The sequence below is a fragment of the Nicotiana tabacum genome, chromosome 8 (genome assembly GCF_000715075.1).
Source record: "Nicotiana tabacum cultivar K326 chromosome 8, ASM71507v2, whole genome shotgun sequence".
Lineage (NCBI taxonomy): Eukaryota > Viridiplantae > Streptophyta > Magnoliopsida > Solanales > Solanaceae > Nicotiana > Nicotiana tabacum.
In genome coordinates, this window is record NC_134087.1 from 160660128 (window position 1) to 160687595 (window position 27468).

General features: G+C 37.7%; 1 protein-coding gene across 1 annotated transcript; it reads right to left on the bottom strand.

Moving 5' to 3' along the window:
• Positions 1–1242: 1242 nt before the first annotated feature.
• LOC107801993 (uncharacterized) lies at positions 1243–26660 on the bottom strand. The gene is made up of 17 exons (XM_075219830.1): positions 26445–26660; positions 25549–25717; positions 24910–25212; positions 24724–24813; positions 23847–24293; positions 23614–23721; positions 18402–18532; positions 18171–18303; positions 17518–17845; positions 16910–17428; positions 16617–16795; positions 16383–16541; positions 16073–16147; positions 15597–15777; positions 4808–4995; positions 4067–4282; positions 1243–2030 (listed from the first exon to the last, which is right to left on the bottom strand). The coding sequence occupies exons 1-17, from the start codon at positions 26621–26623 to the stop codon at positions 1383–1385; spliced, it is 4053 nt and encodes a 1350-aa protein (XP_075075931.1). The 5' UTR covers positions 26624–26660; the 3' UTR covers positions 1243–1382.
• Between the last annotated feature and the right edge of the window lie 808 nt (positions 26661–27468).

The window sequence follows — 27468 nt, forward strand, 5'->3', positions numbered from 1 at the left end:
AAAAACAAGGTCATCAAGAAATAAAACAACAGATTTAAGTGATTTGGCTAAGCGACTAACGGTTATAAGATTAAAAGGACTATCAGGAACATAAAGAACTGAGTCTAAAGGTAAGGAAGGAAGTGAACTTGCTTGACCTATTGCAGTTGCCATGGCTTGAGACCCATTGGTCATTGTGACTGTTGGAAGAGATTGAGAATATGAAATACTAGTGAAAAGAAATTTGTTACCAGAAATATGATCAGATGCACCTGAATCAATGACCCAAGACTCAGAGGTTGAAGGTTGGGAGACACAAGTCACGCTACTATCTGTTTGAACAACGGAAGCTATCCCTGAAGATGTCTGTTTACATGCTTTGTACTGAAGGAACTCAACATAATCCGGAAAAGAAACCATCTGGATTGGATTCAATGCATTGGATCCAACGGATTGTGAGTTAAAAGCTTCAAATACGAATGCCATTATAATGTTGCACCGGGAAAAACAGTTTTTTTTCTTCTGAAAATTACTGTTCACGCCGGAAAAATCACTATTCACAACGAAAAAAATATAAAAGTGGTCTTAAATTGATTTAAATTGGATGGGTAGACTCGGATTTGCGAGGAGAATATACTGCCCTGAAGAGGTTTCTACAAAAATTGGCCGGAAACACTTACGTGCCGGCGCGTGGGCGTTAGAGCTTTGCCGGAAAATTTCTTCCGGCAGCGCGTGGGGGTGACGGAGAATTTTTTATGGGTTGGTCGTCGAGACCGATCTACTTCGTGGTGGTGTTGGTTTTTGCACAACACTGACGAAAAGTGGCTTTTTCTTGCGGCAGACCTGTGTTTGCCGGAAAAAGATCTCCGGTTAACTCATTTTTTTCTTCCCGAAGTCGCTGGAATTTATGCACAGCGATAAATCTCTCACGATTGCTCTGATACCATGTGAGAATGCACGGGAGAGTTATATTATTAATTAATATTGACAATGATACAATAAACCTTATATATATATATATATATATATAATACATGTCCTACTCCTAATACATATGATATTAGGGTTATTTACTACTATTTAACTATCAAACTAACACTAACCAAGAAAAACATGCCATGTTTTACGGTTTGTTTTCCAGATCTGCTTCCAGGGCCAAGGCTTCAAGTGTAATTCTTTTCGTGATATCTATAGCATGACTTGACTGAAAACATCCCTTTGCTACTCTTCTTCCTGTCACCATGGATCTTTCGAGAGTGCAGATTGCCTAGGATTGAATGATTATCAAATAGATTAAAGGCACTGAGCAAAAAAATTAAGAGCAACTGTTTTTTCTTTTTCAATAAGCTCCTTTGCACCCTCAACCCCAACCACAAGAAAGAAGTCACTAGAGATATTGGAACTCAAATGTACATTTGTGAACTGAAAACCTGGGAATGTAATGTTCTAAACACGGTCTCGACAGAAGTAAAATCAATGTCAAAACCATAACTATTCCCTCCATACTGCAAATAAAGGTAACCTTTGGAAGACAAAGGTGGAGGTAAAATTTGAGATATCTCTAAAAACTCTACTGTTGTAGGAGGCATAGGTGTCTCTATCTTCTTCGAGTAATAAACATCAGCTAGAAGGAGCCAAATAAGATCAGGATCGATCGAAGCGAGTCCAGCAAGGGCATTCACAGATGCATCTCGAAGGCCTACAACACCGCTACATGCTATCCCAACAACGAGACCGCTGATCTTCTTCAGAACTGCTTCCAGTGCTGAAGCACTATGTTTATTCCGAGCCAGATCCGCAAGCATGCTGAGCACTGCGGCCTGGACTTTTAGATCAGAAATCTCAGCTACTGGATCTCCTGAAGATGCAGAATCACCTCGGTATGGAAGCTTCAAGTGAGCCTCCTCTAAATGTGGAGCCCTCTTTTGAAATGGGGAAGTACTTAAAAGGCTCCAGAAGTGTTTCCCATCTGTATGGAAACGCCGAGTAAAGAAGTCACCTCCACATATTTGCACAATATTACTAATTGTATGCGCACATCTTCGAACAGCCTGCTTATTATTGAACAGAAAAACCAATAGTCAGAAAGCTGATTTACTGACGATACTACTACCTTTGAAACAAACTTATAAGTTCAATTTTGCTCGACAAGTTCTTTTTCCTTCATGGGTGAGGGTCGGCAAGGGAAGCAAAGACCAAACAATGGTAAAACCAGGAAAAAGAAATGGTAGGGATGTTTCTCAAGTCCCTCCCAATCAGACAAAATTCTCTTTACCTTGTCCTACTAAAGATTTCATTGTCAGAATGATAACCAAGTTTCACCTCCAGATATCTTAAGGACTCTAATGGTAATCATTAAAGAATGTAAAAGTACTCATGAAACAAAGATAACAGTGAAATCATGAGTTTTTGGTCAATTACATCCCTAAATATATCTGTAATTTAACTACATCCTTAAAATATCTCAGCACACATTTTAAACATCCTTCAAGTTTATCGAAATGAGCAGGTTTCATTCTTCTGTTATTCATGGTTACAGAACTAACAGAATCCCTCAAAATCACGTGCAGCACATGTCATATACTCCAAACACCCTGCTTTACAACCCCCTTGCCCAACTCTGAAGTAAAAACAAAAAGTTATGGTACAAACAGAGTTGTTTGAAGTCTGTACTCATAACACTGGTAGAACCACTTAGACAGTGGCGGAGGCAGGATCTCCACGAAGGGGGTTCAAAAAAAAAATTGTATCTAGTGGGAATTGAACTCATGACCTTATGTAGATTTTGATCCCCCTTGACCACTAAACTACACTTTTGGATTGTGTTAAGGGGGTTCAAAACTAAATATATAGAGGTAAAAAACAGATTTTGCCTTATATATACAGTGTATTTTTTCGGCGAAGGGGGTTCGGGAACCCCCTTGCGCCCCCCTAAATCCGCCCCTGCACTTAGACATGCTTCTGGGTGATGCTTATCACTAGTTATAAGTTGTAAGACGAAGCATGATCAAGAGGAGATTTCAAGGAATTAATTTTTCAAATTGTTTTGTAGAACCATCCAATCATCCTTTTCCACTCTAGACATGTACAATTAGAACATGAAGCATAACTGCAGCATAACCAGGAAAAGATTTCCATCTTTTTTCATCCTTTTCCCCATATTCATCAAAGGAAAAAAAAAATGTTAAAACCCAATTCATCGTCTCACCATTATTGTTCACCAATAAAGATTCGCGGTTAAACCAGAAACACTAATTTTGGAAGTTCTGTCACAAGCTTCCACCAGATCCCATCCTAAAAACAATCAATTGGTACTCCAGAAGTGAAAAAGTGCAGCAGAAGTGCAGAACTAGAAATGCATAAAATGCTAAAAAAACATGCAGTTTTAGAAAACAGAAATGCTGAAACTCCAGAGACCCGAATATGGAGAAATCAAAAACTCCAAAAACAAGAAAATCTGAGATATCACAGAAACGAGAAAATTACCCGAAATACTATTTCATATATACAACTGTATTTCCTTCAGTACAAAAAGTGTGCCTTGACGATCAGGGATGGAGAAGCAGGAGATGTTTTGGGCAGATGTCATGTCACGTGTGGTTTTGTAGGGGTCCGTTAGTTTGTAACAATGGGTAACAGAAGGATGAAACTTGCTCACTTTGGAAAACATTAAGGATATTTTTATTCGCAAAGATACTTCAAGGATGTAATTTAAGTTATAAAATAAACTTTAGGGATGTTTTTGGCCCAAAATTCGTGAAATCTTAGCCACTGACCACTGGACACAGATTTGGCTATTGCTTCCAGTGTCCAATCTATTGCATGATCGCTCAAACTGGACATGCATGTTCTCGTCCCGCTCACTATGGATTCAGTTATTTCACGGTAACTGCTTATTATCAGCATCCTAGAATCCAAACCATATATTAGGAACTTCTAAATTCTATTAGTTTCCAATCGTACTTCCCCCAGCACATCTCATAATTATAGTTGCCATAAAATTGAAAATAGTCAAATATCTATTTAAATTTAAAAAGATACAGAAATGATTAGCAAGTTTCCAAAAAAATGTTAAAAAGCCACTCACCAATGGACTCTTATTTCGAATACAAGCAACCAAAAAAGGCCATACTTTATTGGCTGCAGGGAGCAGTCTGTTCTCAGTAGATTCATCAGCATCAGCATCTAAAGCATCCTTAAGACTATAGAATGAACACATTTCAGCCACATGTTCAATTGCCTCTTTGATTTCCTTCTCATGCTTGTAGGCATCCTCCACGTTGGCAACTGTCAAAAATCCATCCTAAAGACATTTGAAAATAAATGAATCAAAGGAAACTTTCATGTGCAATATTCCAGTAAGTAAATAAGTTTGTTCCTTCAAGGAATTTGCATAGATGCAGCATTTAATAAATATGAGGGTGGATAAATGATCAACCATAGCAAAAAGAGACAAAAGTGTATGATGGATCCTCAACTTAGATTTTTTCTTTTTTTGATTAGGAATCCTCAACTTACATCTTCTGTCAGAAGAATAAAACGTATCTACAAAAACAAGACTGGCCGACTAAGACAAGCTTTTACATGAGAAAAGGAAAGTGGTATATAAGAGGGACTGCGGCAGTAAGGTCATCCTATCATGAATAGGAATGAACTTATTTTTACTGAGCAGGAACAAAATGAAGTTACGAATTTCCAAAGACCCGTGCTATCCTAACTGCGTATGCATATAATTTATTTTGTATTAGGATAGAAGGTTCAGCATTTAAACACTTTAATTTCATTGTGAAATTACTTAATTGCGACAGAATAAAGCTCAAAACCATACATCAACTATATCAAGTGCTACCAGGGATGCTGCTTGTTTTGCTGAAGCAAGTAATGGAGTTGCAGCTGTTAAACATGAACCTGCAATAGATCCAACTGTTCGTCTAATCCTTCTGAAGTCACTCATTTTGAACATCATAGTCTCCCACTCCATTTGCGTATGAACATCATTGGCGAAGATCCGCATCCCTATTAATAGAAGAATACCATCAGATGGCCAATGCAATCAATCGGGTATGATACTCAATATTATATACGAGTGTTCCTTAAAATATGATTCAACACCAAAAGAAAATTTGATACTCAAGAATAAGATATCACCATACTTCATGTCAGCATCATGGAGTTGAGCACAAATTTCTAATATTATTATGTTGTCAGTGCTTGCAATTGGTATTTTCATGAGTAACTCTTTAAGAGTGTCTCCCAAGGTGGAACTAGTGAAAGCATCTTTATCCCAATGATCTCAAAATTTTATTATACATGCAACTGTTTAAGCCTTCCACCAATAAGCATTATTCTAAAATATTTTTCTAGATGCAACAAACTAAAACCTTTTATTATCTCCTTTTTCAGTATACTTTTGTGACAGCAGAAAACTTCGTGTTATCTTTTCTCAAAGTTCCCCTTGTTGTCATCGAGTGCCTGATCTGCATGATTCCTGGAGCCACAAACAGAGCTGTGAAGACAATCTGGCCAGACAAGCACAACTAGACACCCAGTGCACCAGAAAGTTGACTGAGCCAGAGTGATAATTGGAATGGACAGGATAAAATCATGTTGGAGTTAATAAAAAAGACCATCTTACACTGGAAACAGAAAATTGTGAGCACCACAGCCACGAAAGCAAGCTATTGTCTTTGTGATATTGTCCTAATTATATTCATACAAACAGCACATAGCATGATTGACATTTAATATTGCATATAAAAACATCTCTACTATGTTTTTTTTACGGTTTTCTACTGGCATGCTTTCAAGCTATAAAGAAGCTTTCATATTGCCTAAGCTTTTAAGCTTAAAAAAAGAACACTATTGAAAGGTTCAAAAGTAGTTGATGCATACTGACTATGAAAATGTACTGTACTTGGTTTCTTTAAAGAGATTCGACTTAATAACTAGAAACAATAATTGTGCATAATATGCAGGATGATAAATCAAAATAGTAATGTTATTAAAGCTCGGCTGAGGTGCACTTAAACCCTAAAGTTAGATGCCGCACTAGCGGTGCACTGTGCCTCACATACATAGCACTTCAATTCAAGCATAAATGTGCTTATGGTGTGTGCCTCATCGCCCATGGCTGTATCTTGAACAGCGGGAGATAAACAATATGTAGTAATAACCATCTAAGGATAAAATGATACCATACCAACACTAGTACTACTGAACTAAGGGAGACAAAGGGAAAACACTCGACTACCTACTAATGTTCTACCCTAATTCTCAACCTCCACACCTTCCTATCAAGGGTCATGTCCTCGGATAGCTCAAAGCTGCGATATGTCCCACCTAATCACCTCTCCCTAAGACAGCTTGCGCACACCTCGAGTAATTCCATACATGCTACCTCCCACTGATTTTGCAACTATATTTTGTTTCTTAATCTTCTAAGATACCAGATTGCCTCCAACCAGAACACAGCATCCATAAGTAGATCATTTGTCAGAGAGTGAACCTGCCCAATCTGCATCTATATACCCAACAATCTGATGTCGTCAATCCTCATAAAGCAATCCTTCCTGGACCTGCCACAATAGGTCTACAATCTTTCGTCCCTATCTCCTCAAGAATATACTTCCTTTAATACATCACAATACCTGATGCGGATTGAGCAACTTCAATACCTAGGAAGTTGATACTTGGTCTCGAAATGAAGTGTTTCCTCTTATTAACACCCTCTTAATCATTACAATATGATAACTATATCATCAATGTAAACCATCATATACATGCACAGTTTTGAAGCAGAATGTAGATCGAACACAAATAATCAATTCCATAGTGGATCATGCCAAATTCCTGAACAACTTTGTTTAACTTACCAAACCATGCACAAGGTGAACTATTTCAAGACCACGAAGTGATCGATGTAATCGCCATTCCTAGCAACTGGACTCCCCTGGCAACAAAGCCTAGTGGTTACTCTATAGGCATATATACCTAACTAGTCCTATAAATTCATGTGTAGTCAAGCCCAATGTATTACATCCAGAAAGCACTTCTAAGCTGGGATTTAGAGGATGAGGTATGCATGGAGCAATTGCTAGGCTTTGTTGCCCTGAAGGACTCCAATAGTCTGGTATGCCAATTACATTGATCCCTATATGGATTGAAGTAGTCCTCTCGAGCATGCTTTGATAAGTTCCAAGAGATGATACAAGATTTTGCATGACCAGAAGTGAAGTATGATCAATGTGTTTACCACCAGGGATTGCCAGAAAAAGCCATCGGAAACATCCAACATTAACCAGAAAGTTCTAACTTGCTAGAAAAACGCAAACGTAGTTGGAGAAAATATTAATAATAGATAGGTAGGGTAGCGCTGCTCGACTCCCAATATTCTAAAGACACCAAACAGAGCTTGTTGTAAGTCAGAAATTCACTCATCAGCAATAACTGTTTCTTCAGAATGTAAGGTTAACTCGTCACTCATCACTAGAAAAAAATTGGAACCAAGATGGGTTGATTCAGAACACCACTATTGAAGTGTGTGACCATCTCATCTAAAAGCTTAAGCGGTTAGAGAGAGCACACTTTTGTTTACTTAATTATGTTTTCAACACGCCCTCTCACACGCGGCTTTATTCTTTTTGATGAGTCAAACACATGCAAATTCTTTTTCATATTAGGTGGCAGTGAGACTCGAACCCAGGACCTCTGCGTGCTCTGATACCATGTTTTCAACACGCCCTCTCACACGAGGCTTTATTCTTTTTGATGAGTCAAACACATGCAAATTCTTTTTCACATTAGGTGGCAGTGAGACTCGAACCCAGGACCTCTGCCTGCTCTGATACCATGTTGAAGTGTATGATCATCTCATCTAAAAGTTTAAGTTGTTAGAGAGAGCACACTTTTATTTACTTAATTACGTCTTCAACAACCACATTGTCCCAAATGGACTTAAAGCGGACAACTACGATGTGCCATGTGTTGTGGTACACGAGTCGAATAAATAGGTTTGAATCATTAAGATCTTATATATTAAAATCATTAAACGTCAACCTAAAGAATTCCGTGAATGTGAGTTATTATCATTACTCTATCCATTACAACAGCACCACCCCCACCACCAACCACCACTGCGACCACTATCAATCATGTTCACCATCAACCTCCACTGCAAAATCACCAACTCTCCACCATGAAAAAAACTTTCACTACAATAACCAACTATCTCTACCACCAACCGCCACCGTTGCCGCCAACCTACACCACTTGCCACAACCGTTAACCACCTCTATTTCTAGCCACCACTTCATAACCATCACTTCAGACCACCGTTGCACAACCACCACCGAATAACCATCACTTGCACAACCACCGCTACTAGCCACCTCCACCATCAATAGCCACCAACTCGCAACTACCATCGTCGTTGCCATCACCTAGACTTTTGAATGTGCCTTCATTGAAAAAACAGTTTTCACAACACCATATAAATTCAGATTTTTTTAAAATACTTTTTGATATCATATTTATTTACTCCCTCCATTTCAATTTATGTGACATAGTTTGACTCGATAGGGGGGTGTGGAGGTCGAGGATTAGGGTTGTGGGTTGACAGGTAGTCGAGAGTCTCTTCTAGTCATACTAGTAGTATTAGTACTAGTCTTGTATTCTCCTATTCCGAGTTACTTCTTGTTAGATGATGTGGCATTATTTTCGGTCTTTTACCATGTCAGCCACATCTCATTTAGTCGATCTTGATAGTCCGAATACGAGAAGTGTCTTAATCTAGACACTCTCCAAGTTGATAGGATCCAAATGGAAAAAGGAAATACAATGGTAGGATTTGCCATCTTTCTTATTAAGTAATTAAAAACCAATTGATCGGGAAAGGTGTTGTTCATGGTGGTAAGCAAGGAGGGATTGAGTAAAGGGATAATGCGGCTTTTTACTAATATAGTCCCGAGTTGGTAATTAGAGTTAGAAGCTTCACAACTTCCTCCACTCTCCTCCACGGGCGAAGATAGTCTACTAGACTCCTTCTTGGCTAGTCTAGTAGACTATATTCTAGGTCATTCGGAAGGGCTCCGTATAGTTTTGGGGTGTAACGTTGTGGTTGTTCCCTCTCCTTTCAGTCGAGAAGTTTTCGCACTTCTCTTATAGCTTCGTATTCCTAGTTTCTTTGCTATCGCATGCTGTGCTATTTGTTTCTGTTCTCTTATTTCCTTGACATTGTTACTGTTTGTTTATTGTGTGCTTTTCATTGTTCTTGAATCGAGGGTCTATCGGAAACAACCTCTCTTCCTTCATAAGGTAGGGGTAATATCTGTGTACACATTACCCTCCCCAGACCCCACGTGTGGGATTGCACTGGGTTTGTTGTTGTTGTTGTTTAGTTTGACTCGGCATGGAATTTAGAAAAGAAAGGAAGACTTTTGAAACTTGTGGCCTCCGTCCCAATATATATGGCGGTGTTTGACTCGACATGAAGTTTAAGACAAAAATGAAGATTTTTGAAAACTTGTGATCTAAAATTAGACATATATATTTATGTGGCAATAAATCATCTCATTAAGGGTAAAGTGAAAAGTTCAATGTTAAATTATTTCTAAATAAGCATGACATTCTTTCTAGGGCTGATTAAAAAGGAAAGAGTGCCACATAAATTGGGATGGAGTAAGTATAACATTTGTGTGATTATAAGTGGGCGTTTGGACATAAGAATTGTAAAATTTCAAAATAGGGTGAAAAAGTTTTTCAAGTGAAAATGGTATTTGAAATTTAGAGTTATGTTTGACATGAATATAATTTTAGGTTGTGTTTGAAGTTTTATGAGTGCAAATTTTGAAAAACAACTTTTTGGAGTTTTTCAAATTTTCGAAAATTTCCAAAATGCATCTTCAAGTGAAAATTGGAAATTTTATGAACAAACGCTGATTTCGAAAAAAAGTGAAACATTTTTGGAAAAAAGGAAAAAATTTCTTATGTCCAAACGGGCCCTAAGACATTTGAAACTTGTGGCCTTTAACATGCCATAACATTTGTGTGATTATAAGACTTTTGAAACTTGTAATTTTACACATGTCATACAGTGTGTGGTTATAAAAGCTTCTCAATAAGGATAAAGCGGAAAATTTAAAGTTAAATTAATTCCAAATACAGAAATGTGTCGTTCTTTCTTAAATTAACTAATAAGGAAATAGTGTACCATAAATTGAAATTGAGGGAGTTTTAGTTTTTCTTTTTTAAATCTCAATATTTTATTTCTAGATCAAGAAAAATTATAGACATTCGAATGTTGAGGAAACATAAGCCTTAACTTCTCATTGTTCACATTTAGAGACAAGAATCTTAACAATCAGATATTTATTTGAATTTGAACATCTTACTATTAAAAAAATAAACGAGGCTTTGACATCTTTAACACTTCTTATTCCTGTTTCCAACTCGGAGCTACTAGGTCTATATCACTGAATATAATAACAGAGGAAGCATGAGAGAACTTTTGCTTGAAAAAAAGATTGACTTATGTGACAGACTTATGCAGCCAAAATTAGAGCACAAGACAAGAAAGCCTACTACTTAATAAAGCCTATGTCAAATAAAATAAAGTCCAACTCACCAAAAGGAAAAGCCTAGAATAACTACTTCATTTTTAGGTGAAATAAAACACACACACACACTCTCTCTCTCTCTATATATATAGAGAAATATATTTAGGATACGTGCGATGCGCGTGTACCCTATAGCAATGAGTGTAAAATTTCAAAAATTATACAAATATTCAAACAATGTGTTTGAGTTTTAAAAATAAAATTTTAAAATATAAACTCTTGAAAATGATGAATATTGAACTTATTTAGTCAACAAAGTTGCAGATGATTTAGCTAAGCATGAAAACAACCTAGAAATTTTTGAAGGCTTAGTGGTCTGTGTATCTCTTTCTTTTGTTTTAACTTTGTTTGAAAATGATTATCATGGTACAATGAAATCTAAACATGTCAATTACAAAAAATAAGAAATTAGCGATGGTAAATTATGTAGCTAAACATTAAAAACTCATCGCTACTCCTATTTAGCAACAAATTAGTGACAGATTACCAAAAAATCCTACTAAGAATTTCTTAGATAATTCTTAATTTTTAGTCAAATGATGTAATAAACTTTCTTAATAATATTAATTTCTTTTATATCAAAAAATTAAAGTCCTTTTCCATTTAGTTAACTGGATTATGCAACAGTAATTTAGGTATTGCATAGAAAACAACGTGTTTAATACAATATTTTTGAATAATGTGTTCTTTTCTTACTATATTTTAACATGGTGAATTAATTCCAATTAACTTCTTTCCAGAATAAAATAAAAATTCGATTGTACAAGGTCACAAAATTCTTGGAAATAAGTGAAAATCACCGTTAAGATCAAGATTTAAAAATATTAGTTTATATAAAATTTAAATATTAAATTCTTAATCGATTTCGAGGTATATATATATATACTAACCAAATATAGAAAAATTAGAGATTTTATTTTGAATAACTTGTAACAATATTGCTAAATTTACTTATTATCGCCATTAATTTGTAACATGAAATAAGAATTAAAAAAATTGGTAAAAGTTGGTTAGTTTAAACAGGAGCAAAAAAGTAGAAATGTCGCGAAAGAAATTATTTTGGAGACTTTTCCGGTTTTCCAACACTACCTTACGTTTTTAGATGCTTGGTATAGTTCATTTAATGTAGGAAAAAAAGAAGAAGCAATCCTAAATATCTTAGGCTTATTAGATAGTAGTATATGATTATATATATATATATGACAAGATACGGGAAGCAAGGCTCAGGTGGTTCGGGCACGTTCAGCGGAGAAGCCCAGATGCTCCGGTAAGGAGCTGCGAACGGCTGGTTGCAGAGGGCCTGAGAAGAGGTAGAGGGCGGCCTAAGAAGTATTGGGGGGAGGTGATTAGGCAGGATATGGCAATGCTTCATATTTCCGAGGACATGACACTCGATAGGAACATGTGGAGGTCGAGTATTAGGGTTGTAGGTTAAGAGGTAGTTGAGTCTTGTCTTATGCCATAACTTTGTGAGACTAGTTTGGTAGGGACATTATTTTGCTTTTGCTTTGTATCATTCTTCTTGATTTTATGTTGTTCTTATTTTTCATATATATATATATATATTTTCTTCCATATTATTTCTGCGGTGTTACTAATATTGTCTTCTTTTGTCTTTTTGAGCCGAGGGTCTTTCGGAAACAGTCTCTCTACTCCTTCCGGGTAGGGGTAAGGTCTGCGTACACAATATCCTCCCCAGACCCCACTAGTGGGATTTCACTGGGTTGTTGTTGTTGTTGTTGTAACTGTAGTGTAAGGAACACATAGAAGAACCAGGTCCTTCTATAATCTGTGCACGTAAATAATTGAACTTATGTTAGTAATATATAGTGTAAATAAGTAAAGATTCAATAGTTAAAATTTTATTTATATTTGAAAAACAATTGAATGACAATTCCGTAGACCCCGAGGGATTACTCAAAATTCACATTCCACCACTTGTAATTTGACCACAATTGAAAAAGAATTCTAGAAGTGAATTCTAATTTTTTAAATTTGGGTTAGTCAAGTTGTAAAGCCCCAGAAAATTTTGCTTAGTAATTTAAGATTTCGTGGTGCCAAGGTAGGCCAAATATTTTACCTTGCGTGCAAATGAGGATTAAGGAGATTATGGATATCAATTGGATATGTTAATAAGTGTATAAGTCATAGTAGAAGTGAATTGGGGTCTAAAGAGAGGCCTAAGTCTAAGCCAAGTTGGAAAATTTCATAAGAGACGAAAGTTGCAAATGAGTGCGCACAAGACCTCACTTTGGACAATCATATCTCTAGTTATATAAGGATTTGTGTGATGCACAACCTATCAAATAAAAGGTCTTTGAGTCTAGTTTCCAACGCTTCAAACCGTTCGTCATTCGGACACTCCTATCAAAAGTTATGACCAAATTACCAAAAGCAGCGCAGAATTTTACACTACTGGGGCGGCGCGGCTGTGTAAATTATCAGAGCACCTCCAGTTTCGTTTCTAAACACATTTTTCATTACCACGCCGCCCCATGCGGCGCGGCTGTGCAAAAATCGGGTTTTTGTTATAAAACGACCTCATTTCGTCAAATAGATTCAAGGGACCATTTCTTGAGCAAAAATCAGATATTTTTAGAGTGAGAGAGTGCCCTAGAGTGAGAAAGTACCCCTCATCAATTCTTCTACAACTCTTGCTCAAATCTTAAAGGATTAACAAGGAAAACCACACTAACCCTTCATCCTTGAGGTAAGATTCTATACCTTAACCTTTAATTTTGAATCTAGCTAAAGATGGGTAATTATAAAGAATGTTTGTAGGTATTGGAGTTGTTATCTTGCTTGCATGTGTTGTCAAAGGTTGTAAAAACATTGTTGAGCTAAAGATGGTAAAGTATGGGTTGTGGGTTGATGAAATCCTCTATAAAAGGACCATAAAGATTTAACGCACATATGGTGTTTGATAAAATGCTCGAATGAGCTATAATTATGAATATCTTCCTAATTTGTGTTCAATTTTGTTATGTCTCGAAGTAGATTGACATTGCTAGAATTTCCGGAACGTTGTAGTAACTTAAGGAAAAGCTCTTTGAGGTATGTATGACTAACTTTAACTCTTGTAGAATCCCCTTGTTGTGACGAGCATACGGTATGTGTACCTTGTATGAAAATATGTGTATTTGTCTTAGTTGATTTCCACACCACCGTGTTATATGTGATTGTGAAAAGTGATTTAATGTGCCTACCTTATTATGTGCTAAGCTTGTAAATGCTTGAGGATGACGATATGGGAGTATGTGTTAACGAATGAAAGAACGTTAATGTGTCCAAATGTGGGAATGTGTATAATGGCCCTGCGTGGTAAGTAATGAAAGATGGTATTGGGAAATGACGTAAATGAGTTGAACGATTACGACAACACCTTGCACATGAATTACTGCTTGGTGACATCTATGAATTGTTGATATGAACTTGTGCTTCCTTGAAATGATGATTCTTGTGATTAATATGCTTTGAACGTTGTTGGTTAAGTCTCGCGATATAATGGTGTAAGTAAATGGCAACAAACCAAGTGTGTGTGTGTGAATGTGTTCATATGGTAAGAACTGTGTAACAAATGATGGAAAGAAATCGTAATTGATGCAATTGAAACAACTGTGGTAATATCATACGTGACTTGTCGCGGGCAATTATCGTTGTGACTTAAATTGTATACGGGTTGTTGCATATGATGGAAATGGTACTGATGCTATGAAAATTCTTTGTGAATTATTGTTGTTGTCGTGTGAAATTTGATTGTCCGGTGGGATCGGGTTGCGCGCCGCAACACGAAGTTATAAGGTGTGGGTTGTGGTGATAAGGGTGGCCGAGGTAATAAGGGTGGAAAAGTGATCGAAATCACTATTGAAATGAAAATATGTGAAAGTTGTGAAACCATTGATGTGATGAAATAATGTTGAAAGGGGAAAAGGAGAGATTGTGGAACTTGTTTGGCTTTGGTTGTTCCTTTCATGTGCATTGGATTGCTGATTCTATTACTGTTTGTTACCTGTGTATTTCTTGATTTTACTTGGGGTAAAGTTAGTTCATACATACCAGTACAATTCAAATGTACTGACGTCCCTTTTGCCGGGGGCTCTACATTCGTGTTATGATTGTAGGTGGTTCTATAGTAGGTACTCCAGTCCACCAACAGTAGCACTCCTTCACTTTCCGTCAGCTGTATTGGTGAGCCCCTTTTTCCTCTCGGGGCCCTGCGTGGCTCATGCCGCTTTTCCTCCCGGAAATCTTATTTTGGTATTTGCGTAAGGTATAGCCGGAGCCTTGTTACCGGCAAGTATTGTAACACTCTTTTGTATCCCTAGAGGCTCCATAAATAGGAAATGTGGGTTATGTACTTATGTATTTTGTATTTGGGCAGTGTAACTCGTAAACTACGCTAAGTAACCATGTATATTATGTAAATCTCGTAGGAATGTTTTTAAATCATAAATGGCTATTTCACTTGGTTAACGGATAATGAAAACGCGGGGTAACACGTGGGATAGGAAAGGCACCCAGGTCCGCTCGACTGGGGCTACCCGGTAGAGCGCCGGTCGCGCCCCTCGGTTTTGGGGTGTGACACAAGTGCTCCTTAATAGGCGTATCAGGTAAAAAAAGTTCAGGAGTTTTCGTTATGGTCAATTTATTTATTTATGTTAGAATTAACATAATATAAATATTAAAAAATTATTATAAAAGATATTGTAGTTATGATATGTAGAACCAATAAAAAATTATATAAGGTAAAGTTTTAATGAACCTCAAAATCCTAAATCATTGGACTTCCTACGCAAAACGAATAGGAAAAGATTTAATAACCATAATTTTAGCTAATTTAAAACTCCTAAATATTACAAGATCAATTAAATGACTATTTTGTTCGGTGTGAACTCTATTATAAAAAGGTAAAAACGGCGAACAACATTTCGCTAAGGGCCTTCGTGCTTTTAATATAATATATAAATATATATTCAATTGTCGCATGATTTAATGGATACATACCAGATTCAGACCACTCCTTGCCAACATTGTCATCATTATATGAACCTGAATCATCAATAATCTTTGCTGTCCCCTTCTGCAGATTCAGCTTTCTAGATTCCACATCCTCATAATATGACTTTGCTTGATCCACCAGAGCACTAGCCTCATGCTTTGATGCCTTAACTATTTCTGCCATTGCCTGAAGAGTGGAGGAAGATTATAACCAAGTAACTGAATAGAGAAGAGCACCACATCCAATAGTCAGAATCTAAAGAAATTTAACGATAGCTCAATAAATCACAACAAAAGGTCTGATGCAGAGATACATGAATTAAGTGAGCTTTCTTTCCAGGCAAGACATAACAGACAGAGAAATGCACTTTCTAATTTTAAGACACAGAATATGACTAAGAGAACTGATTGTTCTCCTCCAGCTATATCTATCAGTAAGTGCATATCAAATTAGACTACAGTAAGCAAATGTCAGAAATCACCTTCAAGAAGGGAATGGTCAAGCCAGGGTTTTGATGCCTGCCAAGAATTTCAAGCTCCATGGAAACAGAACGCATCTGCAGAAATCACAAAATCATTCTGAACATATCGCAACTTAAACTAAAAACTATACATACACACACACACACACACACACATAGAGGCAGACATAATAAAACAGACGACAGGACCTACAACAACATATGCCTCATTTCCAAACTAGTTGCATTTGGAGACAACAAAACAGAACGAGAAGTTAGAAAAAAGTTTTTTGTTGATTCCAATTTTCAGGATATCAAAGTTGAGACATACTGGCTCCTCCAACAGAGGAAATATACTGTGTGCCACTCCTATGTACGAAAGCATGGCAGCAAGTACATTTGGTACATCAGGGTTAAGCTCAAGAGAGCGCAGCTGCCTGCATATTGAATCAATTATATAATCTGAATTTGCTATAACCAAGTGTCCAACCTGCAAGAAGTTTTATAATTAGTGTCAGTAACCTTCAAAGACACAGCAAGAAAGAAATCCATAGCTGCTGCTTACTGTTGGATAGTCATGCATAGCAGCAACAATGTGCAATACAGCATCAGATGCACTACTGATTTGGAAGCAAGAGCAACTAAGATTGTGAAGCAACATATAAAGAGATGTATGAAGAAATCCCGACGAAGAAAAATCTTTCCCAAGGCACATTGAAAAGATGCCAGTTCCATCAATAATAACCTGTTTGATAATAGCAAAACTAACATCAATATGACAAGCATTATTTGAGCCGCTAGAAAAGACATTGATAAGATTGAAACCACAATCACAACAAGAGATGGAAAAGAAAATTTCCTGCTGCAACATCACGTTGTCATTAAAGAAATGCGAGCTAATGTTCGTATCCTCACAATCAGATTGTTGTAAAGCAGTCGTAAGTTCAACGGGCAGACTCCATATTTCAGGGGCTAGGTATTCATGTAATATGCTGCCAATGCAGTCAACTAAATGATTCCTTTCTCCCTTAACTTGGCAAATCTTCCAAATAGATCCCTCTGGTGCAGATTGTTCAATTTTGCAATGTTGACTCTCATCTTCTTGACACTTCTTATTTTCTTGCGGTGCCATTACATATGCTCTAAACATTCTGGTAAAGTCATCAATTGCTTGATCTGACAAACCAAATATCAACTCATTCAGGACACACACAGCTGTACTGGCCTGTCGTACTAATTGTCCTGAAGTAATCCTGTTGTACCAAGATTGCCAACTTTCTTCACTGTATTCCTTCATCTGTATTTCAGAAATCAATTTCCGCAGGTTCTCCAATGGAAGGTCAATGATAACAGAGAGAGACCCCTCAGTTCGAGAATCTAGTCAAAGCAACAAAAGGAAAATGTCATAACGTTAGGTCAGGAAAGAAGTAAATACACGGTTAAAAAGTTCAGAAGGGAAAAACAACCTGCAAATAAAGATAAACCTACAAGTCGAAGGATCCCAGCTAGAGAATGGTACAGCTTCTGACTGCCAACATAAACAAACCAAGGTGGCATGCGCGGCAGCTGATGCTCATTTTTTACACTTTCTGTGGCATGTACTCTTCTATTTTGATTCTCTCTACTTCCCAGATTGTCAAAGCCAGCAGCTCTAACAGCTCTTATCTCTGCTAGGGAATGCATGAACCCTGATGAGGAAGGCTTTGCTATAACATTCTTCTCAAGGGAACCAGAAAAAACTGAATTTTGACTCAGACAGAGGGCTAAAACATCCAAGAATTGAGCAGATCTCACCTACACATTCCACTGAAAGGCATTAAAAAGATGAAAGGCGTTGCACTTTAAGTAGTGTGACCTGAATGAGGTATGATGCTAAGGAAAAAGAAAAAAGAATAAATTCTGTAACAATTAAATATATGTAAGAAATAGCAGCTCCACAAGTGTCCAGTGGCAAGTAAGCAAGCAGGTGGGAGAGTTTACGTTCATCCACTCAACCCCGCCTCTCCAAGCAAAAGAGAACCATAAAAGAAAAGAACAATGACCCCAAAGTTAAGAATTGATAGCTCAGAATTGCTTAAAAGGATACAAACAAAGAAAACGCTAGGCCTGTTGCACCTACAGGAGACTGAAGGAGGTAGTCTGCCACGAGCCAAGGCCCTGAAAAATAGATCAGTACGAGTAGTTTCTGGGCATGTGCAATTGCATATGATTCATCAGCTCCAAGGACCACCTTTGGAAGCTTTTCAACAAGCCTGTGAAGAGGATGTAAAGTCCATTAGATCACTTCTAGTGCATAGGCCGCTACCAAATATATATGTTTCAACAGAGAAAAGATTAGGACTACAAAGACCTGTTAAAAACTTCCCTAACATCATCTTTTATTTGATGCTTTCCATGTGAAGTGAGCAGATACCCAAAGAACAACTGTGAAGCTGAAGACACCTCCTCGGAGTCATCACATGCCAAGACACATAGACTTTCCTGCATTTTACAAGAGCCAAGAATAGATTCAGAATAAAATATTTGGTTAGTGAAAAATGAAAAATACCTGTACCAAAATCTTGCACTTCAAAGAAGCTTCAAGACTGCTAATAAAGGACCCAATAGCACCAAAAAGAAAAAAACAAAGAAATGCAATTCACTTATATACAAGAGTATGTCAATAAATTCCGACTTTCATATTTACAATTGTACCAATTCATCGAAAACCATGGCATCGCAAGCTTGCAAGTATTACCGAACGAAGATTTAAAAAGGGGCAGATATTTATCAGAAAACTAAACTAAGTGTCAAGTGCCAATTACAGTCTCCTCACACAGTCAAAGTCTAAGGTAAAGAAATGTGTTTGTTGCAATAGTGGTTTATGCACCCTTTTGACAGACTGTAGCAGCAATCACTAGAAACATTATGGAGTATTGAGTTCCATGAAAGGAAAGCACAAGAGAAACAGGTATAGCACAATAGATTATGCAAGTGGCTCAGCCACACGGATACAATCCACAGCATCTGTTAGAATATTATGTCTTAATATTAGAATGTTATAACTGTTTTGTTAAGTTAGAGTTGGTCAACTCAGATATTTGTCCCACAATGTAAAAATAATGAGTATTCCAGACCTATGAATAACTGTGGCTTGTATTCAATTCTAATCAAGTCACTAATACATATCTTCTTTTTCGTATTTTTGACATGGTGTCAGAACCTCTATGATCTTGGAAAAAATCAACTTCCAAATATCGAAGGTCGGCCCTATGCTGCCCACCTGAACAAGTGTTTCACTTTTCATAATTTTACTATTCTTGCATCATTTCGATGATCATTCAGTAGTATCTCTCCTATTTTAGTGCTCATTCCAACAGCACCATGCCCAGTTCTAATAATCGTTCCAAGGTACCATGCCTCTTTTCCAGTACTCCTTCCTGTGGCACTATGACTAGTTTGTAACTTTTCAAGTGGCATCGCGCCTCTTTTCCCGTGACCATTCTGGCAGCACAGCCTCTATCTGGCCAATATTCCAACCATTTCTCCAGCACCATATCTGACAAGATTCCAGCAACTTCCAGCAAGTTTTCCCACAACTGTTCCCGCAACAATAATAGCAATTTTACAGTACATTCACTAATCTGAAAATTGTTCACTTTTTTGTATTTTCAAAATAAATAAAGTTAGTGGTTCTTCCCATTTGAGTTTGAGAAGGCCTGTTATATTAAGTGTTAGTATTAAAAGTAAAGGGAAAATGTAAGAAATGTTTAGTAAGTTAGAAATTGTCCCACAGCGGAAAATTTCCAGATGTGTAGTGTGTGTCTTTTAATTGATATTAATTGTAAATACATCTCTTATTCTTGCCGCATGTCACGGGTTCGAACCCTCCCACGGATAAAGCCTGGTATTTAAGCAGAGAAAAGTGGAGGGACGGGCCAATTATCTAGCGAGTTTCAAACCTTGCGCCACTAGTCCTCGGGCATTTGGTTATAAGAAAGAAAAAATATTTCATCCCTACTCTCCGATATGTCTTACAATGTCAATATTTGTGAATCAATATGGCTATGAGCTAGCCCTTCTCAAAAAAAAAATATGGCTATGAGCCAGCAGCGTATGGACATGCCAACAAGAATTTGGAAGTCCGGATAATTTCATAATATTGGAATGGCTACTGGATGTTTGATATCTCAATGTATAGCACTATGAAATTCCACTTCCAAGGGCAATATGACAGAAAGAGCCAGTTTAAACCTACTACATAAGACCAAAGTGCTAATAGAATGGGTCCACAACGCCAGCTAATAAACAAGTCTTGCTTTAATTTTATTTTCTCTTTTAAGACATGTGATGTCTGAATGGTATGCAACAGATTTCTACATACTAATAGGCAGAATATAACATGAAAGCATATTACTTCTCAAAAGAATAAAATATGGAAGCATATTAGCAGGAACTTTATTTCACAATTAATAATCTCATCCAGCCAAATCAGCTAGAGCAACAACAACAACAACAAAAAACCCAATGTAATCCCGCAAGTGGGGTCTGGGTAGGGTAGTGTGTACTCAGGCCTTACCCTCACCTTGAAGGTAGAGAAATTTGTTCCGATAGACCCTCGGCTCACGAAAGACGAGAAGAAAAACAATAGCACCAAGCAATAACAACAACAAGATACTAAAAAAACGAAATGAGAGGAACAACAAGTAATAAATCTAACTGTAACAAAATACAGGTCTAACACTAATACTCTCGACTACCTACTAGCCGTCTATCTTGATTCTCGACTTCCACATCTTCCTATCAAGGGTCATGTCCTCGGTAAGTTGAAGTAACGTCATGTCCTGCCTAATCACATCTCCTCAACACTTCTTCCGCCTACCTCTACCTCTTCTCAACCCATCCCGCGTCAACCTCTCACACCTCCTTACCGGGGCATCTCTGTTTCTCCTTTTCACATGACCAAACCATCTAAGCCTAGCTTCCCGCATCTTATCCTCCACCGGAAAGGTGGAGACACTCCCACTCTGGCCCGCATATCTTCATTCCTAATCCTATCCATCCTGCTATGCCCACACATCCATCTCAACATCCTCATCTCTGCTACTTTCATCTTCTGGACATGCAAGTTCTTGACTAGCCAACACTCAGTCCCATACAACATAGTCGGTCTAACTACCACTCTGCAAAACTTGCCTTTAAGTTTAGGCGGCACATTCTTATCACATAAAACACGGATGCTAGCCTCCACTTCACCCACCCCACTCCAATACGATGTGTAACATCCTCGTCTATCTTTCCATTTCATTGGATAATAGACCCAAGGTACTTCAAACTCTCTCCCTTAGGGATAACTTGTATATCAAGCCTCACATCTCTATCCGCTTCACTGAACCGATCACTAAACTTGCACTCCAAGTATTCTGTCTTGGTCCTACTCAACTTGAACCCTTTAGATTCTAGGGTCTGTCTTCAAACCTTCAGTCTCTAATTTACACTGCCTCGCGTCTCGTCAACCAGTACAATTTCATGTGCAAATAACATACACCATGACATCTCCCCTTGAATGTGGCGCATCAGTGTGTCCATAAACGGGCTGAGAGCTGAACCCTGGTGCAACCCCATCACAACTAGGAAGTGGTCTGAAAGAGCCAGTTTAAATCTCAAGGTATAGCACTATGAAATTCCACTTCCAAGGGCAATATGACAGAAAGAGCCAGTTTAAACCTACTACATAAGACCAAAGTGCTAATAGAATGGGTCCACAACGCCAGCTAATAAACAAGTCTTGCTTTAATTTTATTTTCTCTTTTAAGACATGTGATGTCTGAATGGTATGCAACAGATTTCTACATACTAATAGGCAGAATATAACATGAAAGCATATTACTTCTCAAAAGAATAAAATATGGAAGCATATTAGCAGGAACTTTATTTCACAATTAATAATCTCATCCAGCCAAATCAGCTAGAGCAACAACAACAACAAAAAACCCAATATAATCCCGCAAGTGGGGTCTGGGGAGGGTAGTGTGTACTCAGGCCTTACCCTCACCTTGAAGGTAGAGAAATTTGTTCCGATAGACCCTCGGCTCACGAAAGACGAGAAGAAAAACAATAGCACCAAGCAATAACAACAACAAGATACTAAAAAAGCGAAATGAGAGGAACAACAAGTAATAAATCTAACAGTAACAGAATACAGGTCTAACACTAATACTCCTAGCCGTTTATCTTGATTCTCGACTTCCACATCTTCCTATCAAGGGTCATGTCCTCGGTAAGCTGAAGTAATGTCATGTCCTGCCTAATCACATCTCCTCAACACTTCTTCCGCCTACCTCTACCTCTTCTCAACCCATCCCGTGTCAACCTCTCACACCTCCTTACCGGGGCATCTCTGTTTCTCCTTTTCACATGACCAAACCATCTAAGCCTAGCTTCCCGCATCTTATCCTCCACCGGAAAGGCGGAGACACTCCCACTCTGGCCCGCATATCTTCATTCCTAATCCTATCCATCCTGCTATGCCCACACATCCATCTCAACATCCTCATCTCTGCTACTTTCATCTTCTGGACATGCAAGTTCTTGACTAGCCAGCACTCAGTCCCATACAACATAGTCGGTCTAACCACCACTCTGCAAAACTTGCCTTTAAGTTTAGGCGGCACATTCTTATCACATAAAACACGGATGCTAGCCTCCACTTCACCCACCCCACTCCAATACGATGTGTAACATCCTCGTCTATCTTTCCATTTCATTGGATAATAGACCCAAGGTACTTCAAACTCTCTCCCTTAGGGATAACTTGTATATCAAGCCTCACATCTCTATCCGCTTCACTGAACCTATCACTAAACTTGCACTCCAAGTATTCTGTCTTGGTCCTACTCAACTTGAACCCTTTAGATTCTAGGGTCTGTCTTCAAACCTTTAGTCTCGCATTTACACCGCCTCGCGTCTTGTCAACCAGTACAATTTCATGTGCAAATAACATACACCATGGCATTTCCCCTTGAATGTGGCGCATCAGTGTGTCCATAAACGGGCTGAGAGCTGAACCCTGGTGCAACCCCATCACAACTAGGAAGTGGTCTGAAAGAGCCAGTTTAAATCTCAAGAAAGTTAGCTGATGAAAATGCAAAAAGCACTACCATAGGCACAATAACTTTTGACTCCCTCAATCCCAAAACGGACAGTCTTAATTTCCTTTTGTTGTTCTGTTTGAAAATGGTATACTTCTCTTAAGAGGGATGTTTGCCCTTCACTACTCGAAAGCCCATTGATCCCATGTCTATTTTCATAAATGTTGAACTTATCAAAAGGAGATCTCTCTACCTACATTGACCCACTATTTAAGCTACAATTCAAAATCAATGCTACTCTGAGAGTTCGAGCAGACATAGAGCATCTTAGTTTTGACACAATTTTTTTTTTAAAAAAAAAAGAGGAATAAGGAAAGAGAAAAGGAAACTTGTTATGAAAGAGAAATCTTTCTTGGGCTGATCAAATCCCATTGTACATTAACTATTAGATATACAAATATTATAGGATATAAGTTCCAGTTTGGACCTCACCAAAAGTATCAAGCTGCTTCCCTTCAACACACAACTGGTTTTTAATAAGAGTCCCTGTATTGCCGCCAAGAGTCCTTGTCTTACTTTTCTGCTTGGATGCATGCAAAGCTGAGAACACAAATGCAATTATTAATTTAAACTGTTTGTCAAAAAACATGGAACTATCAATTTTAATTGACTTGATAAAAAATCTTCTAAACTCAAGTGCCAGTGAGAAACTTGTTATAACCTACATGGGGATAAGTTGCGCATAACAGCTTATCAACATGCGACGAGGTATCAACAATCCAGTCTTTTGTACGAATTACACGCAAAGATCCATTCACGTTTCTAGGACTGACACTTTCCCTCTCTGTAGAGCTAAGTACAAGGGTGCCTCTGTCAACAGCCTCACTCAAATTTTGATCATGCATAGTGGAGGGCAAATGACGAAGTGCCTCCAGAAACGCCAATGGTGATTTCTCTTTCTTGACATCGTCAAGTGACGGATCAAGAAAAGGCAAGTTAGAATCGTCATCGAGAACTATCATAAGAAATTCTGCCAAGCTTCTAATCGCTTGGTCCAAAGCTTCTGCATTCCCAGCAGCCCCACTAATGAACGTTTTCGACATATGCAAAACTTTGCCAATTTGACTAACAACTCCAGGCAAAAAAAAGGCTAAAGCATCTGCAGTGCCAACCTGCCAGACATCATACAAAATCGTAAAGATGTGACTTATATGAACAATGCTGCCTAGGACTGAGCACTAGAATAACAAACTGATAGTAGTAAAATTAACAAAATCTGACAAGATTCTAGGTAATGAACATGTATATTTTGATAAACAACACCTGGAGATATACTATTGTATCACGAAGAGAAGAGACACCTTGTCTACAATGAATCTTAATCATAATTTTCATGTATTTCTACTTTGCTTGACGACTTCTCAGTCATTTTATGGGAAAAATTCTAGCATTAAATGGAGTAAAGAAGTTAAATCATGTTAAAGGCATGGTCTCGCATGAGTAAACTCCATTGAACCTATGAAGGAATAACTGAGAATTCGAAAAGCCAATAATAAAGCTTACAAGAGAGGAAAAGCAGCTTGGAAAGGAGAAAAAAGGAACCTTAGCAACAAGTATTTGCAGAGTGGAAAAAGCTTCTATCCGAAGGCTTGCGCTGCCTTGCTGCCCCCGTGCTGCCTCAGCATCTGCTGCCTGAGAAAGCCATAAATACTCTCAAAAGTAATACTAGAGAAATACTATGAAGAATGGCTAAAGAATATATTTTCCTCGAGGTGACCAAAATTATACCTTCAGCAGAAGTGATAGCCAATTTCCAACAGCAATTGAAGCAGTTTCAGACTGTAGAAATGCAACTAAACACTCTTCATCCTTGAATTTAAGTTTTGAGACAGGTGGAGAATCCAAATTTTTTCTTTCCAGAAGCAAAGGCCAACCACTGATTTGTTTGCATGAGCAGGACTCACTGGAACAGCAACGCAGATTAAGCAACAGTGCTTTGAAACACCTTATCACTCCTTCACGGAACTCTTCTGAAGCCTCCAGAGGAGAAAGTGACGCCCCGCGACTCAATTTCTTTGTTAGTTCAATGAACTGCAAAAGCAAATTATGGATTCTTGAGAACAGTACCAATCAAACATCAACGGCTATATTTTTTACTTCTGCACAGGTAGGTTATCAAACCCAAGTGTTAAAATCTTAGACAAAGGAGATGTGAACCCTCAAATAGTTCATCCACTACTGGTACTTCTCGAAAGAAGATAAAAGTTTATCTACTATTGGTAGTGCGAATTTCGAATTGACGTTATAACCAAAGGTTTTTCAAGCTTAGAAATAATGCTAAAAGCATGGCATGGCATGAAAGGTAGCAAAAATTTTCTTCAATTATCAGTAATCATGCTACTGCACTTAAACAGAAAGTCTAAATACCTGATCCACGGACCCCAAACAACACTTCTTCAGAAGTTCCTCTAGACAATGAAGAGCATCTTCCATCACGATATCACTCACTGTCTGTGGTATCACGTTAGAATCAATGTGTGATGATCTGCTATCAACGGCGGCATTCAGTAGAAGCAGCAACGGTAACAATGTAAAGCTGAAAAAAAAAATCAATCAGAAATCTGCCTGTCACTGAATTAAGAGACTAAAAAATGAAAGAGAAAAATGTATATCAAACATCAAAAGCAATTTTCTCCAGAGTCTGTTCTTCATGCAGTCTTACAAGCAGACCAATAGTTGGCACATCGCTAAACATCTTTTTTTCTTCCTTTTCTTTTCTTATGTAACAACATGAGACAGAAATGGATAACACACATCCGCTTTATTTTCAATAAAAAAAATAAAGAATCTATTGTAAAAATTTGAGCTTAAGTGCACCCAAAGGTGTAACCTAGTGATCAATGAGGTGAGCTGAGAACCATAAGTTGTCAGGGAAAAAAGATTAGGTGATTTCTTCCTAGCTGTTCAAGCCAGTTACCTGATACATGTGCTCTGGTGTAAGACAGCAGGTATCCAGGTTCGGGCAGGCTGGCCCAGACACCACGTTTATAAAATAAAATTGAGTTATAAGTTTTGTGCTCTGACACTGTATAAGCGTTTTAAACTATCAAGTAAAATTGACCAACAACAATAGGTAACTCAGTATGGTACCCTGGAAAATAGAGTGATAACCTGCTATAATCAGTTAAATTGAACTAATAGTGTAAGAATTCTTTGTATTTTCACGATATAAAACTTAAATCCAAAAAAGTTAAGCTTACATAGTAAAATTTAAGGATTGAGATAGCAGGGGGAAAAAGTTGATTAAATAGAAAGGAACATACTCGAAGAAGGGCTGGAGAGAAACAGGAGAGGAGCGGCGAAGAAGTTGAAGCAGATGAGAGAGAGTTGAGGAGTTTTTCTTAGGGTTTAAGCGGAGTTCCAGTAGTTCTATGCAGTAATGTTTGAGTTCAGAAAATATGGCGCTGCTTCCACCTTCTTCGTCGTCATTACGTCCTTCCATTTTCTTCCTACCAATTGCAGCAAACACACCAGTTTTACAGGTATATACTTTGGTCAAATAAAGGGTCGGAGCGGGTCGGATTGTTTCCAACGCAAATATCCGTAAGTAGTACCACAAAAGTACATTCCTCAAATATACGTGTTTACAGAAACTATCCTTAAACTTTGAAATACCTGACACGTTTAGTCCACTAATACCATATGTATTTATTTTTAATCCACTGTTTAAAATATCTTTAGTCTTTAACTACTGCTTTAATAAACTTTAACTTCCCGGACGAAAATACTCTTCTGCTCATGTCCTTAACTTTTGAACTTAACTTCAGGACATTAGGATTACATGTCTTAACTTTTGAACTTGTAACCCTAAGTTCAAGACTTCAGGATTACATGTCCTTAACTTTTGAATTTGGAACTCTAAGTTAAGGACTTCAGGACTACATGTCCTTAACTTTTGAACTTAACTTCAGGACTTCAGGACTACATGTCCTTAACTTTTGAACTTAACTTCAGGACTTTAGCACTACATGTCCTTAACTTTTCAACTTGTAACTGTAAGTTCTAGATGAAGTGTCCTTAACTTTTGAGCTTGTTAGTCTAAGTTCAGGATCTATTGTCCTTAACTTTTGGGCTTCTTAGCCTAACTTCAGGATCTATTGTCCTCAACTTTTGAGCTTGTTAGTCTAAGTTTAGGACTTCAGGACCTATTGTCCTTAATTTTTTAACTTGTAACTGTAAGTTCAGGACTTATTGTCCTTAGCTTTTGGGCTTCTTAGCCTAAGTTTAGGACCTATTGTCCTTAACTTTTGAGCTTGTTAGTCTAAGTTCAGGACTTTAGGACCTATT

What these genes read in the sequence shown, in the direction of transcription:
- LOC107801993 (XM_075219830.1), bottom strand. Translation starts at nt 26,623, where the DNA reads ATGGAAGGACGTAATGACGACGAAGAAGGTGGAAGCAGCGCCATATTT. An exon ending in TCTCTCCAGCCCTTCTTCGA is followed by an intron (nt 25,718 to 26,444) that starts GTATGTTCCTTT and finishes TTTTTTTTTCAG; the next exon opens with CTTTACATTGTTACCGTTGC. An exon ending in TTCGAAATAAGAGTCCATTG is followed by an intron (nt 2,031 to 4,066) that starts GTGAGTGGCTTT and finishes AATAATAAGCAG; the next exon opens with GCTGTTCGAAGATGTGCGCA.